General features: G+C 36.4%; 1 protein-coding gene across 8 annotated transcripts in view; it reads right to left on the reverse strand.

The window, feature by feature from the left end:
• Positions 1-17781, reverse strand: part of DBE1 (debranching enzyme 1) — a 360131-nt gene that overhangs the window by 281900 nt on the left and 60450 nt on the right. For all 8 annotated transcript variants that reach the window (XM_089815520.1, XM_089815524.1, XM_089815521.1 and 5 more), the window contains one exon: positions 15395-15502. In XM_089815520.1, coding sequence (XP_089671646.1) covers positions 15395-15502 — 108 coding nt within the window. The remainder of the gene's footprint in view (positions 1-15394; positions 15503-17781) is intronic.

The raw sequence follows: 17781 nt of genomic DNA on the forward strand, positions 1-17781 counted from the left end.
ATTAAGGGTCGAAGGTGTCAAAGGTACTTTGCTCTCAAGTATTTGCCCTCGAGTACTTCCCTCGGGTACTTTCCCTTGGGTACTTTTCCCTCAAGTACTTCCCTTGGGTGTTTCCTCAGGTACTTCCCTTGCGTACTCTTCCCTTAGTCCTTCCATCGAGTATTTTCCCTCAAGTCCATCACAGTGTTATGATATGAAATGGAAATTCATATACCATGCAGTTGGGGACATTACAGTGGTGTCAAAGTTGGTGATCTTGCCAACCTACCAGGAAATTCAGATTGAATCATGGCATTGAGTAATGGATTCAAAGATGCATTGAGGGAGCTAAGAAGAAGTCAGCAGAAACTCTGCCAAATCCTAGAAAGAGGACAAAAGCAGATTGGGAAGGCATTCAAGTGCATCGAAAATAATGAAGGGTAACATGTCATGCAAACCTAAGACCAATACAAGACTGATGATGTTGATTTTCCCTTTGAGGATCAAGCAAGTGGAGATGCCTCCACTAACCCTAGCTAAGTCATTGAAGCTCGTTAAGAAGGATTGGTGATGGGGAGATCTAAACTACCTCACAAGAGCTCTCCTAGCTCTTCCTAAGACCTATTCCCAAGTCTTTGCTAGGGTCAACTCTTACCCTACTTAGGGATAAATCCTAGAATCTCTATCCATTTTAGAACTCTCCACCAACTTCAAACTCTAGTATACCACCACTTTTACCTATGCACTCATGGACTCAATTAGCCACTTTATTGCCCAAGTTGTTCTTGGGGTTAGGAATAGGTCTTCTCTCTATTCCTTGGTGGTTTTCACTCCACCCTAATCCATATTGATGGCTCTTTACTTGGGTTTCCTATCGATTTCTTACTTTCCTAGTTTTAGGCCTTGTAGGCTTTTTGCTCCAATTAGGCCTCCTCAAAACTAGGTTTCTTGGAATAACTCAGAATTCCTCCAAACAACCCCTTGAACCAACTATGGATTCTTCCTACCACCTATCAAGACTCAAGGATTTCTTTGGTCTTGGGTCCTAACATTGTCCGTACGATGGCTTCCTTAGCAAGCCCTATTCTCAAGGGTTTTAGAAGCATGCTTTCCAGTCTGCCTTCTTTGCTTCCATAGGTTGTTTAAAACAACTCCTCTACTCCTCTCCTTGCATTCACACCACAAGGACACATCCCTCTACATGCTCCCTCCACTGATTGGTTCAACCCAATCCATTTAGCAAGCTCTCTTGCTACTGTTATGCTCAAACCACTAGCCAAAATGTTGTTGCACTCGCCTAGGGCTTGGTAGTAAAAATGGTTCCCTTGCAACAAATGACTCCAAAATCCATATTTAAACTATATACAAAGTGCATTACTTGATTCCAAGTGGCCATGAAGTTTTAACCATCGAAAGTCAAGTTAAAGCCATTACTTACATGATTGGCTATGAACCAGGTAGTGAAACCACAAAACACAAACAATTATCAAAATGATCACCAGTCTTACAAGACAATCAAACCAATGCTACAAAGGATAGATACACAACACAAAGTCAAGTTTCAATGCATTAGTTCAGTCTCTTCAATCCATTAATGGCTGGACGAAAGCTGTAATACACAAATACAACCAATTTCTTGCTCTTCCCAATCCACAATCCCTACAAAGTCCTTCCTAACTGTCAAGTTAGGGTTTGGATGGCCTTATATATTCCCTTCCCAAAAGTTTGGACCCTTAGGTCAGGCTCAGAACACCATTAAGCCCAATTCCAAGTTTTTAGGAAAATTTGTCATCACAACTTTTTCTTTTACAACTTTTGCAATTTTGGCAATTTTGTCAAACCATTAGCCTCCATGGTTCAACTTGACTCCAAACCACTACATAAGACCTTAAAACAACTAAAACATCAAATTCCCAAAAACCACTCCATTTTAGGGTCTTGGTCAAAGTTTGACCCTTTGCTGACTTTCTAGTACTTAAACACCTAGATCCCAAAAGACCACTCAAATCACTTGACTCCACTCAGCCCTAAACTATTACACACACGAAAATCAACTTGGGACTTCACAACTTAGTCCTTATTAACTGGTGCTTGGCTAAACCAACCTATAAGCCAAAAATGAAGGTGCTCCTGCACCATTCTTCCCCTACAACAAACAAGTTAGGTAACCTATGGTGTTAACAACTGTACACTGATGCCATGCTTCTTGAAGTCATTCTGAGCTATCTAGGTAGCCTCTGACTCTAGTTGGTGTCTCCATTTTACTAAGTGTTCCATATATATCTTATGCCTAGTCTTCTTCTTGACCCTTGAATCCAGAATCTTGTCAACTTGTAGTTTGATCTGATCTGGCACCTTATGTTCTTCAACATCCCTATTTACCTCAATATTGTACTATTCATTCCATCTCTAGTCCTTTGTGTTTGATCAAATCCTTCACATTAAATATGGGAGAAATGGACATCTCCTTGGGTAATTCCACCTTGTAGGCATTTGGTCCGTATTTAACCAACACCTTGCATGGTCCAATCCTTTTCATCTGTAGCTTGCTTGGTTTGCCCTTCTGCAATCTAGCCTTGTTCTAGAATACCATCATCAAATCACCTACCTCAAATTGTAGATCTCTCCTCCCTTCATCTCTCTTAGCTTTCAATTTTTTAATTGCAAAGGGTCTTCTTGACTTGCTTATGTACCTCTCTCCTTGATTGAGCAAAGTCATCAGCATGACCATTGATTCCTGCATAACCCTTCAAGTATTTGAGCTCAAGAACTCCTCTTGGATGTAACCCATATACTACTTCAAATGGACTTCTACCAGTAGCCCTGTTTGTACTATCATTGTAAGCAAATTTTGCTTGAGGAATGACTTGCTCCCCTCTTTGTCCATACTCCTTAGTCCAACACCTCGACAAGTTACCAAGTACCCTATTGACCACCTCTGTCTAACCATCTATTGGGGGTGGTAGGCAAAGCTATGAGACAAGTCGGTTCCTAACCTTTCCAAAGTGTCTTCCAGAAATGGCCCATGAACTTCACATCTCTATATGCCACTATGCTCATGGGTAAGCCATGTATCCTAACTATTTCCTTGAAGAAAAGGTGGACAATGTGACTGGTATCATGTGTTGTTTTGCATGGAATAAAATGATCCATCTTGCTGAACCTGTCCACCACCACAAACACACTATCCAACCCAGTAGGTGTTCTAGGTAGTCCTACTACAAAGTCCATGCTGATGCACTCCTAAGGCCTATTTGGAATGGGTAATGGTTGATATAGACCTGCATTTGATGATGTCCCCTTTGTCTTCTGACACACTCCAAACTGCTCCACATATCTCCTTACATCTTTTTGCATTTTAGGCCAATAGTAAAACCTTTCTACTAAGTCTAGGGTCTTGTTCAACCCAAAGTGTTCACTTAAACTCCCATTATGTTTCTCTTGAATAAGATTCTCCCTCATAGAGCCTCTTGGGACACACAAATGTTTGCCCTTGAATAGTAACCCATTCTGCAATGTGTAATCAGCATATTCACTATGAAAATGATTATCATATTCAGTACATACCTGGTAAATCTCTAAGAAGTTTGTATCTCCTTTGCAAAGGTCTTTGAATTTCTCAACTCCAATGCTCCGCAACTGGATCTCTTGAACAATGAGCAACCTCCTGCTAAGTGCATCTGCAACCTTATTATTAACTCCCTTCTTGTGCTTGATAGTGAAGGTGTAGGACTGTAGTAGTCCATCCACTTGATATGCCTCAAACTTAGTTTGTCTTGAGTGTTGATGTAACTTAAGGCTTGGTGAGCAATATAAACCACAAACTCCTTAGGCAATAGGTAATGCCTCCACTTTTTAAGGGCTTGTACTAAAGCATATAGTTCTAAGTCATAGGATGAATACCTAGACTTGGCCTCATTTAACCTTTCACTAAAGAATGCCATTGGCCTGCCTTCTTGGCTTAGGACTGCACCCATTGCAATGTTACTTGCATCACGTTCTACTATGAATGGTTTAACAAAACTTGGCAACACCAATATAGGTGGGGTAGCCACTTCCTTCTTCAATCTCTCAAAACCTACATTGGGTTCCTTGGTCCACACAAACTTTGTCTTGAGTCCTTTTATGGTGTCAAGGACTAGTGCACAAATTTCACTGAATTGTCTTATAAACTTCCTATAAAACTGAGCCAACCCATGAAAACTTCTGACTTCAGTCCCTATCCTAGAAGTAGGCCAACTTAAAATGGCTTCAACCTTGCTCTTGTCCATCTTCAAGTTGCATCATGATACTACAAATCCTAGGTAGACTAGTTCTTGCTTCATGAACTCACTCTTTTCAAGGTTTATGGTGAGCTTTTCCTCTTGGAGTTTCTTCAACACGAGTTCTAGGTGTTTCATATGTTTTTTAGTTTTACTAAAAATGAGGATGTCATCTAAGTAGACTACCACAAAGACACCTATGTAGTCCTTTAGAACCTCATTCATCACCCTCATAAAGGTACTAGGTGCATTTGAAAGCCCAAATGGCATTACTAGCCACTCATACAATCCCTCTATAGTCTTAAAGGCTGACTTCCACTCATCTCCCTCCTCCATTTTGATCTGATAGTATCCACTTTCTAAATCAATCTTGGAGAAGTATTTAGCACTTCCTAGGCAATCCATCAAATCTTCTATTCTAGGAATAGGAAACTTGTATCTAATAGTTATCCTATCTATTGCCCTAGAATCACTACACATTCTCCACTTACCTCCCTTTTTAGGAGCCAACACCACTAGAACAGCACATGGGCTTATACTCTTCCTGATTAGACCCTAATTTAAAAGCTCTTGGACTTACCTTGCTATCTCCTTATTCTATTCTAGTGTCATCTTGTATGCAACCTTGTTAGGCAATGATGCCCATGGCACAAAATCAATCTGATGGCTGATTTCTCTCTTTGGTGGCAATGTAGCTGGGGTACCTCCACAAATGATGTCCTTGAACCGATCTAGTAGTTGCTTCACCTCCTCTAGCATTGGTGTTTGTTTAGGCATCTCCTCCTCCCTTGGTTTCATCAATATGGCATAGCCAACTCCTCCTTCCTTCTTTATATGCTTTAGGAATTCTTTCCCACTCATCAATAGTGCATTGGCTTCTGCCTTCTCCACTATGTCTTCCTCTATCAAAGACTGGATCTTATAAGTTACTCCATTCCTCTTGAATGAGTACTTATTCTCCTTGCCATGGTAAACTGCCTCCCTTTCATACTGCCAGTTTGCCAAGCAATAGATGGCATGCACCCATTGGTAGCACTCAACCTGCACTTGTTCATTAACCAATATGTTTTGCCCCTTATTCAACCAAGTGACTTTGTAGGGACATTCATGGGGGTATCTTGGGTAGTCTCTACTTTTGTACTACCTCCTCTGAAATGACATTGTCAGTAGATCCTAAATCAATTATGGCCTTGCATACATTGCCTAGTATCTTGCACTTGACTCTAAAAAAGCCCTTCTTTGCTTGTGCTCATCCTTGGTAGTGCTTTAATCAATATCCTCCTCAACGTGAGACTCTCTCCTTTCTCTAAATCTAGGCTCACCTCTAATTGTTTTGGACAATCCTCTTCTTGGACAGAGGCAATCTTCTTCTCACCTTGTGAAGATGAGGGTTTGTTAAGACACCTATAAGCTGGGTGACCCAACAGCCCACAATTATAGTATTTCATGGAAGAAAGATGAGAACTCCTTCCAAAACCCCCTAATCTGCCCCTACCACTGTTGTAAGAACTTCTCCCTCTGCCATATCCACCTCTGTTATTTGGCTCATGTCCTTGCTCTATAAGCTTGAAGTCACCTTGGCTCCTACTGTCATTACCTCTTCCACTTGAACCACCTCTATGATCACCTCTAGTGTCATTACCTCTTCCTCTACCCCTAGTATTGAAGTATTGTTTCTTCTTGAGTTTTTCCTCCACTTTAATAGCCAACTGATAACAGCTATGAAGGGTAGTCAGTGTAAAGAGACTCAACTCTTCTTGAATGTTCCATCTAAGTCCATTTAGGTACACCTTGCCACCTTAATGCTTTCAAGTTCTTGGACTCTAGACATTAGGCTTAGCTTCTGGAACTCTTTTGTGTAAGCAGCTACATCTAGGTCTCTTTGTCTGAGATTTTGTCTCTTCTTGTGCAGTTGGATTTCATAATCCTCAAGTAGATAGTTCTCTTTCACTTTAGCCACGATTGTTTTCCAATTTGTTATTGGCTTCTTGCCTTCCTTCTCTCTTTCTTCTTGCAAGAATTTCCACCAGGTTAGAGCTTGTCCTCTTAGCCTTGATTTAGCTATTTTCAGATTCTATGCATCTGTTACTCCATCACATTCAAAGTGATTTTCCATGCCTTCAATCCATTTCATAACTAACTCTGCATCCATTCTTCAAGTGAAGATGGGAATGCCTTCTAGTGCTTTGCCACTTAGTGCCTTCAATGCCTTTAGAAAAGGTTCCTCTGCTAATAGAGGGTCTACTTCTGCTTCTGCTTCCACTTCTGCTTGATTCTTTCCTTTTTCCTTATCTACTTCTAACTGCTCTTTCATCTTTCCTGTAGTTTCATCAACTTCCTCTAGCTTTTTCTTCATCTCTTCCACAACTTCCTCAAGAAGCATGTTCTTCTCCTGTTGTTCAGTCAAATCCTTAACCAACTCTACATTGGTCATCATGGTGCTCTCCTATGGATTCACTTACCTCTGACACCTCACAGGAGCTCTTCTAACTCTTCCTAAGACCTATTCCCAAGTCTTTGCTAGGGTCCACTTCTTACCCTACTCAAGGATCACTCCTAGAATCCTTATCCCTTTTAGAACTCTCCACCAACTTCAAACTCCACTATACCTCCACTTTTTCCTATGCACTCTTAGACTCAATTAACCACTTTTCTGCCCAAGCTATTCTTGGGGTTAGGAATAGGTCTTCTCTCTATTCCTTGGTGGTTTTCACTCCATCTTGATCCATACTGATGGCTCTTTACTTGGGTTTCCTATTGATTTCTTACTTTCCTAGTTTTAGACCTTGTGGCCTTTTTGCCCCAATTAGGCCTCCTAAAAACTAGGTTTCTTGGAATAACTCCGAATTTCTCCAAACAATCCCATGAACCAACTATGAATTCTTCCTACCACCTATCAAGACTCAAGGATTTCTTTGGTCTTGGGTCTTGACACTATTTGTACAATGGTTTCCTTAGCAAGCCCTATTCTCAAGGGTTTTAGGAGCATGTTTGCCAATCTTCCTTCTTTGCTTCCATAGGTTGTTTGAAACAACTTCTCTACTCCTCTCCTTGCATTCACACCACAAGGACACATCCCTCTACATGCTCCCTCCATTGATTGGCTCAACCCAATCCATTTAGCAAGCTCTCTTGCTACTGTTCTGCTCAAACCACTAGCCAGAATGCTGCTGCACTCGCCTAGGGCTTGGTAGTAAAAATAGTTCCCCTGCAAGAAATGTCTCCAAAATCCATATTTACACTATATACAGAGTGCATTACTTGATTCCAAGTAGCCATGAAGTTTTAACCACCGGAAGTCAAGTTAAAGCCGTTATTTACGACTGGCTCTGAACCAGTCAGTGAAACTACAAAACACAAACAATTATCAAAATGATCACCAATCTTACAAGAAAATCAAACCAATGCTACAAAGGATAGATACACAACACAAAGTCAAGCTTCAATGCATTAGTTCAATCTCTTCAATTCATTAATGGCTGGATGAAAGCTCTAATACACAAATACAACCAATTTCTTGCTCTTCCTAATCCACAATCCATACAATGTCTTTCCTAACTATCAGGTTAGGGTTTGGATGACCTTATATATTCCCTTCCCACATGTTTGGACCCTTAGGTCGGGCTTAGAACATCATTAAGCCCAATTGCAAGTTTTTAGGAAAAGTTGTCATGACAACTTTTGCAATTTTGGCAATTTTGTCAAACCATTAGCCTCCATGGTTCAACTAGACTCCAAACCACTACATAAGAGCTTAAAACAACTAAAAACATCAAATTCCCAAAAACCACTCCATTTTGGGGTCTTGGTCAAAGTTTGACCCTTTGTTGACTTTCTAGTACTTATACACCTAGATCCCAAAAGACCACTCAAATCACTTGACTCCACTCAACCCTAAACTATTCACACACACACACACACAAATCAACTTGGGACTTAACAACTTAATCCTTATTAATTGGTGGTTGGCCAAACCAACCTACAAGCCAAAAATGAAGGTGCTCCTACACCAATTGGGTTGAGTCACTAAAGCAAATCAAGTAGGATTAGATTAATTGTGGATGGAAGACAGACATATCTCTCAAGGACTAAATAGACTTGAGATTGAGGTACACATCCTCCAAAAGTGATAGAATCTACAACATCAATCTCGGTCGAGAGATCAACAATGAGGTACTTAGTACTGTGAGCCCTACAAAGGATGAATTTTTGGCTATACTACAGCCTCATGAGGATTTGGACGGTGTGCTTTCAAATGTAATACATCCAAATTTTCAAGACAGCCACAAAGGTGAAGAGGATGCTTGCACGAATTTTGTCGAACTAGTACCCAATGATCAACTTGATGGAAATGCAGGCTGTATCAGTGACACTTTGAATGAGTAGGTTGTGGTTGATCAACTTCATAGAGATGCTATCAATGATCTCTTGCAAGAGAAACTACAGTCGGTTAATTATGGAGTTTATCCTTCGGTGGAGCATGAGGCATACATGACTACAATCTCTTGATGTGAGGGGCTTCCTCATGGAAACAACAAGATCTACCTAATCTATAAGATTCTTGAAGAGATCAGCAGCATGAAAACTTTGGATCTAAGCATTGATGTGCTTGATGATTGACTTCAATACAATCTTTACTCCGAGCATGGAAATGTTTATATTAGAGTGGAGCAGTGGAAGCTTGATAAAAATCTACTCGTGTCACTTACATCTAATTGTGTGCATGCGATCATGTTACAACATGGAGATTTTGACGAATACAACTACCCTACAAATGTCCACATTTGGTTTGGGACCTTACAACTTAGCAGTGAAGTAGATTGCTTGAAAGAAACCGATCTCTGAGCGGCAAGGATTTGTAATGTCCCATTTTAATAAAGTGACTTAATTAAATTAATTAAAAGTGGTCCCAAAAAAATCTCTTCTTTAATTAATTAATTAAATTATAAAATAAAGAGGGCCAGAATAATTATATAGTAGTTCAATTAAGATTATTTGTGTCAGGCTCAAAAAATAATAATATCTCTTGACCCCATTTTTAATTAGTCAATAGGCTATTATATGAGAGACTTTGGCTCAAGCGCGTGATGTCTCATACCGGAAAATATGTTCTTCGCAGTGAACAATCTGGTGAAAAACTGAAGGCAAAAAGTTTGTGGTCAAAACTTGTCTTATTTGGGGCTACAGGTCACAAAACAATATTGCAGAGGATATAATTGTTGAGGAGGCATTGGAGTGCATGATGAGCTACATGGATGACCCAACGGAAAAGCGTGATATCTAATACAATAAAATGTGTTACATTGAACATCATTCGTCAAAGGTGAAATCCTATAAGTCTAGTTCAAATGTGCCCTTTTTGTCCATTTACCCCTTGGAATGGTTACTACTCAAAAACTCATATATATTGTTTATTACTTTTTATAATTTTCAAAAGAAATTGCGTACCAAGATAAACCTCCTCTGTGATTAAAAAAAAGGATAAGATTTATTGTTATGCTACAATGGCTTCAAAAACCGATAGGCAATCGCATTGCTGCTGCAAAGTACATAATGACAGTTTAGTTTATTAGTTTATCTTTTTTCAATCCAAATTGTTCGAAAAAATTAGTTTCGAGGTAATCAATAATATAAACTACCCTTTGGTAAATAGTAGCAATATATCATTAACATAATCAATCTAAATATAATGGGATTAGTCCTGATCTGTACAATATCTATAACATTATATCCTTAATGAAATTATAAATAATGTGGTATGATTGTTTTAATCTTCATGGTCGGTAAGTATGCCTACGCATTTGTTTCTAACTACAATTATGTATTATTAAAGTTTTATAGTATATACTATTATGCTAAATAGATCATATTTAAGATGAAAACATCTCTATGTTTATAGTTTTATAAAATATATTAATTCTTTGTATGATAATTTATAATTATAGTTATATATTATTATGATAAAATAGTAGCAAAATGTTATTATTATATTTACAAAGAAAATACAAAATACAATCTAATATAAAATTAATAAAACAAACTTATTTGAAAAAAAAGTATTAAAAAAATCCATAGTTACACTGCCCTGCAGGATGGGGGACAAGTTTTCAAGACGAGGGGACAACGTGGCCTTGATTTGGGTATGGCGGGGGGACGGCGGTGGGGATGGCAGCGGGCCTTGATTTGAAGTATGATATGCTATAAAGGGAATTATAAAATGTTCAACACAAAAAACTAACATTGAAATCCAAGCATTTTACACCTACACAAAAAAAAAAAAAAAAAAAATTGAAAAAAGGTTCAACATGCGAAATTAAAATTGGAATCCAGAATATTATTGCCTACATTAGGGGAAAAAATTAAATAAATTAACAAAAAAATTATCCAAGCAAACAATTGTTGTAAAACTTAATTCCAACCCTTACTTGCAAACCTCAAAGAATATAAATGTATCACTTTGCATGTTTTGTGTGACTAACAATGTCGATCATTTAATTGCCAAAAAGTTCAATAGACTAAACTAACATTGAAATCGAATTTATCACCATCACAGGAAAAATAGTTCAGACCTTATTTGAAGACCTTAATGAATACACCTGTATCATTTTGCCGTGCTTTGTACAATTTAAAAAGGTTAAGAATACAATTTATATTATTTAATTAACAATATATTAAAATGAAAAAAACATAGAATAGACAAAGAATGGCTTACAATTTCAGTTTGTTACAATGTCTATTCCTTATTGACATATTAGCCATTTTTATAGGTTAGTTTTATGATTAGGACATAGATTGGATTATGGTTTTCCTACAATTCTATTATTTTTAAACACTATGTATATTTGTTAACTTCTATTATACTTTTATATAAACTATCACGGTAATAGCCTTTTAGCGATTTGGAAAAAATTTTGATAATGAATTTTTACCTTTTAATATATATATATATGAGGAAGATTCGAAAATTTAGTTTTTGAATATAAAGTTCAATCGTAAAAGTGTAAATTGAATATGAAGGTTAAAATAAGTTTGTGAATTCTCAAACTAACCAACATTGCAAAATAGAAGTACAAGAAAATGTATTGAAATAAAAAGTTGGCACAATAATGTTAATGTAACATTTTTTAGGCAGTTTGTACTCTTTGTGAAGATGGAGAAAGAAGTTCCTTGAAATTAAAAGGACAACCAATATGATCAAAGATAATGTCTAAATGCATCAGCCTAAAATGGTGTCTTGTGAGTCAATCTTCTTTAAAAAACTATAATCCTCCTTATGAATATTTTAATTAATATAATTATATTCAATTATTTTGGGGGTTACATAGAGGTAGAATTTGTGTTAGTTTTGGATTTTAGGTTTACTTTTCAAACAAAATTAATGTTGAGTAAGGGTTAACAATATCAATCAAATGAAATAGGTTTTAAGAGTAGATTCTAATTATGAGTAAAGGTGGTTTAAGGCATGTTTAAGACAAGGGTTAGTGTAGGATTCGCAAAAAAAAAAATTAATTAGCTTATTGATTTAGGTGATATTATTGTAATATAACAATAATATAGAATGGCGTATAAAAGCTATTATTCAACATATGTTGACTATCGGCATAACCATTGCACCTCCTTCTGGTGCAAGTGCTAGTTTATTAGTTGGTAGTGTCTTGGTCGTGTCGACACATTTGTAATCCTTCGAGAAGTTTCTCAGAGCCATGTAAATTTTTGAGGTTGGCATAGTAGTAGGCATGCTGAATTTGATGTTTTCTTGAATTTGCAAATTCCAGTTGGAGTCCAATGCTGATATAGTTTTGAAGGTGTAAGAACCTCCCTATTTTGCATTTGCAATTTTGGTGGGAGTAACTCCTTACCATAGTTTGTCATCGGAGATATCACTTCATATATTTCACTTTGTACTTCATTGTCGAATCTAGCTCTATTGTGTAGAAATATAATTACAAATATCTACTTCTTGACCATTCAATGCGATAAGTATCCGTTTACCCTGTACGGAAAACAATATATACTCTATGTTGATGATTTGTTCATGTATCTATAATAATCTTATGATGGAGGAATTTGCTACGATCAGATCCTTTAGTGAAAGTAGCATTGTCTTACAGAGTGTTTTGAAGTGTGTCAAAGGGTGTCGAGTGTATATGAGCAATGTTAGTATGCTAATAGAAACCAAATTTAAATAAAGCTTCTACAAACTAAACAAAATTCATAAACTTCAAGATAGACTAAGATGAGCTCTCAATTGAGAATATGAGCCATTAATGGACTCTCTCAATAAGAAGCTCTCTTGTTGAGTAGCTTTATCTAAATGGATAGGATGTATGCTCAATATGCTTCCAAAGGCTTCAATGGATGATTGTGAATTTTTGGTGTGGATAGATGGCTTTAGTATGGATTTGGCTCTCAAAATAGCATTATAACTTTACTTCATGGATTGTGTTATTTTGTAAAGGGGAAGGATCCAATTTATAGGCAAGAGGCTTGAGGGATTGAGGGCTAAGATGCAAGGATGGGAAAAAGCTTATGGAAGGCTCAGATTGCATGAGAGGAGAGCACATGGATTGTGCTTCCTTATAGCCAATCAAGGAGTGACACATGTCACATGGTGAGAGGATGGAGGAAAGGGCAAGGATGAGTCAACAAAGGAGGCTCAAGAGATAAAATCTTCATAAAGACCCTCATAATGACTTGTAAGAGCAATAAAAGGGCTTGTAAGAGTCATTTATGACCTAGTGGACTTCATAAAGTTTTATGGTTGAGATATTTTGAGGGTGATGAGAGCAATTTCGACTTGGACTTGATTAGGAAAGTTTTAAGCTTGTTTAGGCTTGTGCAAATGATTAGAGGATGGATTAGGATGGTTTAGGATTAGCTTAGGGATAGGCAAGTGGATGGCATTTAATGAGGGTGGGTGAAGGAAGAGATATTTGTTAACTTTGGCTTGGGTTAGTAAGTTTTAACCCATGTTTAGGGAATGTGACAAGGTTAGGAGGGGATTAGGATTAGTTTTAAAGACATCTTCTAGAAGAGTCTAGACTTTGGATGAGGATAAAGACTTTCTAGAATAGTCTAGAATTTCCTAGGATGAGGATGAAGACTTTCTAGAAGAGTCTAGAACTTCTTAGGGTGAGGATAAATTAGATTTTTAGGAAATAAATAAAATTTTATTTATTTCAAGGGTTTGGGTTGAGGAGATATTTATTTAAACTTTTTTAATAAACATGAGGATTAATATTTAATCTTAATTAAATATTTTGAGTTGGGATTAGGGGTAGGAAATGATGGGATTAGCCTTTAATCGAAATTAAAGAAGGATTAGAAGATTTTGGAAGAGGTTATTGGTCATAAGGAAATTGACCAAGTTTTGGGCAAAAAATAAATTTTTTATTTATTTTAGGATTTTTGGTCAATTTATTAATTAAATAATTAATAAATAAGGAAATAATGTTTAAATAAGATTTAAACATTTTTGGGAGGGATTCCTTAATTAAATATTTTTAATTAAGATAAAGGGATTTAATGGCATAAAAATAAATTAATTAATTAAATAATTAATTAATTAGTAAATGATGATGTCATCAGGACTTTTTCAGAAAATAAAAATACTTTATTTTCTAAAGGATTTTTAGGTGTCTACATCGAGTATTGTTGATCGAGGGTCAAAGGTGTTGAAGGTACTTTCTCTTGGGTATTTGCCCTCGGGTACTTCACTAGGGTATTTCCCTCGAGTGCTTTCCTTGAGTGCTTTCTCTTAGGTACTTCCCTCAAGTACTTTGCCCTTGGGTGTTTCCCTCAAGTGCTTCCCTTAGGTAATTTGCCCTCGAGTCCTTTGTTTACCAATTACAGTAAACTAATTTGATACATGCTATGTAAATAGAAGTATAACACAGAAGTAAATACAAATGCAATTTTTCAGGAAACCACAATTGTATATTCCATTAATGCTTCTCTCAAGTCCATCACATGACAATACAATGACAAAATCCGTAACAAGATAAGATGAGATAACTTTGTATGCCTTTCTCATGAATGACAAAGCACAAATATACTACCTAAAGGGTTGCGACTCAACTGTCACGTCATTACGCCCTTCAGTAACTAACAACTTCCTAACACATGTTTAACTATTCCCGAGAAATAATACAATTGTATGGACAACATCCTTCCCTCAGGTATCTCCCTCAAGTAATTCCCTCGAATACTTTCCCACGCATACATCACAATAGCATGTGGCGTGCAGTGGAAATTTGGGTACTGTGTGATTGGGTACATTACACATGGGAACACATTGATCAACTACCACATGTCAATAGCAACTAGTTGACAAATTTTATTGCGCAATACTAGTTTCTATAGGTCCAATAGTACTAGTTACCCCCCTTGCTTTTGAGACAAGTCATCAATAAGCAAACCATTTCCTTCAAAACCTCTAAAATACAATCATGAGAAGCCTTATGAAAAACATATATTTTGCAATGAGGATATTGGCAAACTACCAAAGAAGCCATTGATGATATGAAATACTCACAAGAACACAAACACAGCAAGGACTTATCCAAACTATTAATTCCAGTTGCTGCATGGATACTAAATGCTAATTCATTATCAATTATGCAAAATAGTTTGAACAAGGAGGCTTCACTTCCAAATTGTCATTTGAATACAACATAACAAAAGTGAAACGCTGTTAAGCATTGACTAATAAGCCACAAAAGCCAACACAGTTGAAGTTATTAAGATTGCACAATTCATAATGCTCATTGAGAAAGAAATATTACATAGTAATAAACAAAGGACACTGAAAATTTGTGTTCTTATTAAACAGAGAAGTCCAATATTCTATGTATTTTCTACTAAATAACTAAAGAATTTATCCAACTTGGAAAAACAGCTTTGATACTATTAGTCAGTTTCAAAGATAAGAAGAATTTGCCTTCACCAATCAAATATTAGTCTACAGACATGAGAAAAGGACTTAAGTATTAACAAAGGAACAACTGGAGAACTATATTCTAGATAGCCTCCATGGACTTGGAAACCGAGCCTGTGCACCTTAAATCTTGTAAACTATGTTTTTATAAAAACTTGATTTTGAAATCAATGGTGAATATTAATTTCTGCCTTCTAAGTTTGGATATATAACATACCCAGTGCAATCTTAGGCCATGCTCCAGATCCCCAAATCTTCTGGGCAAGGATGAAACTTCAATAGTTACTTTGTACGTCCCATCTTCTTGGTTAACAAAAGCTTTCACCTGTCCAAAATTCAACCTTTTAGACATTTTCTTTCCACAGCTATATTTTATTGCATCTAGAATAATTGTTTCAAGTGTATTCACTTCACTCTTTTAGTAGTTTATCAAATGAGTAGAATAAGTTGGCATAAAGCACACTATAATCACATTGGTAGACGATTCTAGAAATAATTCAAATTCAAGTCAAGCCCTTAAAAATTAGCTAGCATTCCCACATAGTTGCTTTTATTGTACAAATTTTGATCATTCTCACCAGAAATTATCATTTATTAACACTATTATAGCTTCTTTCAGCTTTTTTCCTATTTAGGGCAGGCAGATCACAACTGGCAAGCAACAACAAGCAGATGTCCATCTAAAGCAACCAATACAGTGCATCAATTAAAACCAAATACAAGTGAAATTGACCTCAATAAAATAAAGAATCTGTTAATAAATAGAAAAAAGGGAAAGAAACGCAATGCATCATACAGGTCTAAATGGGTTCCATCTTAAGCCATACATGTAGGAAAGGATATGACACTTTTTATGGGCACATGTAAGTAATATTTGATATCTACAGGCTTATCTCATTGATCACTTAAGTAGATCCTTAGAAGTTTTTAAAGAGGCAAACAATGAAGGCTAATGAAATCCCTCCAAATGATAGATATCTGCAGTTTCACAAGTGATGTGATGACTGGGGTATTGAGGATTCCAGAAATATGAGTGTAAGGAATAGCATTTGTTGGCAACTGAATTTTACAAATACTAGATAGTGAGACACATTGGCAGGTCCTTACACCTCATATAACAATTACTTTACTGCATCTCCCAAATATTAGGGCCATTTCCAGCTATTGAACATAATTTGCAACATCTCACTGCTTGTAATAATTTGGACGGCTTGGCAAATTGTATAAGGTTCACTCTATTTGCACTTTGAGGGCCTACAGGATATTTATGAATACACAATCTATTTGGAAATTCAGATAATCTATTTTGCCTATCTTTTCAAAATATTGCTAAGGCAAGGGCATTCTTGGCAAGACCTAAACATTGTTCAAAAACTGATTGAAGATTTATTTACGTGCTCTCCTTAGTCCCTTTTAACTATTTTATTGCTGTTATTAAAGATGTAAACATAACACAATAAATCGTTGTCTGTAATACAAACCATTGTTTGCATATGTAAATCAAATCACTATAATTGCTTGTTCTTCTCCTTTCCTCATTGCCAATTCTTTCCTCGCGACTTCAAATGGATGTCTTTTTGTGGGTGATACTGAGATGGAACTGCAAGTTAATATATATATTTAATCATTGTGTTAATTGTGTGACTGAAACGGAACTTTCCTTCTGTCAACAAATCAACTTCAGGTTCAGCACAATGACCCTTGAGTTATTTTTTGTAGCTGTTCATGCATGATTGGTGCCAATGAATGCATTTCTATAATCTGATCAGTGTCATAACATTTGACATTAGCAATCCCTCACTGAACTTGGCCATCAATGATGATATTTTTTCCTTCTTCCTTTGAAATCAATGAGAAACATTTGTGCCTATACCTTTGTGACGGAAATATTGTCATTGATGTCAAAGGGTTGAATAAACAAAACTCTTTAGTGTAATCAATGTCAAAGGTACTTGGAAAAGTGTGAGATATTGTCCTTAGTACCTAACATGCGCGAAGCCAAAAGTCTTGTTTGGTAGGATCTTTGATGTGAGAATATTAGTAGTATATAATATCAGTGATTGATAGCATTGACTTTTGAAGAAGCGAATTTACATGCCATCAGCAAGCGGTCTAGTTGCCAACAAGAATAAGGACATAATAAAAGATATATTTATCAATATCTGCAAAAACAATAACCTCTCCATGTAATGTTCAAGTCAACCATGTGATGAACAAAGACAACACAGTAAGAGGTTCACTATCATAAATATCAAATCAGATTTTGCAGCAGTTCATTGATGCCAAGACAATGGATTTGTGAAACACAGTGATAAAATAATGTACATAGATACAGTATGAAAGTTGTGGTGAACCAGAAAAGAATATAAAAAGAGAGGATAAAATCAGAAGTGTATACGACAATGATAAGCAGGTTTTAAAGTAAAAATTGCACTCTATTTGAAGCAGAATCTTGAATAGGTCTAGAAGTGGTGTAAGGAGCTTCATGATAAATCTTGTGGCAGACTTATTATTGTTCATAACAGATTTGAAAAACAATTGTATAAATATGAAGTACAACATAAAGACAGAGCAAAGGAGCGATTCAAAGGGAGCACTGGTCAT

The sequence above is a fragment of the Cupressus sempervirens genome, chromosome 2 (assembly GCF_028749045.1).
Source record: "Cupressus sempervirens isolate cs-2001-9-10 chromosome 2, ASM2874904v1, whole genome shotgun sequence".
NCBI lineage: Eukaryota > Viridiplantae > Streptophyta > Pinopsida > Cupressales > Cupressaceae > Cupressus > Cupressus sempervirens.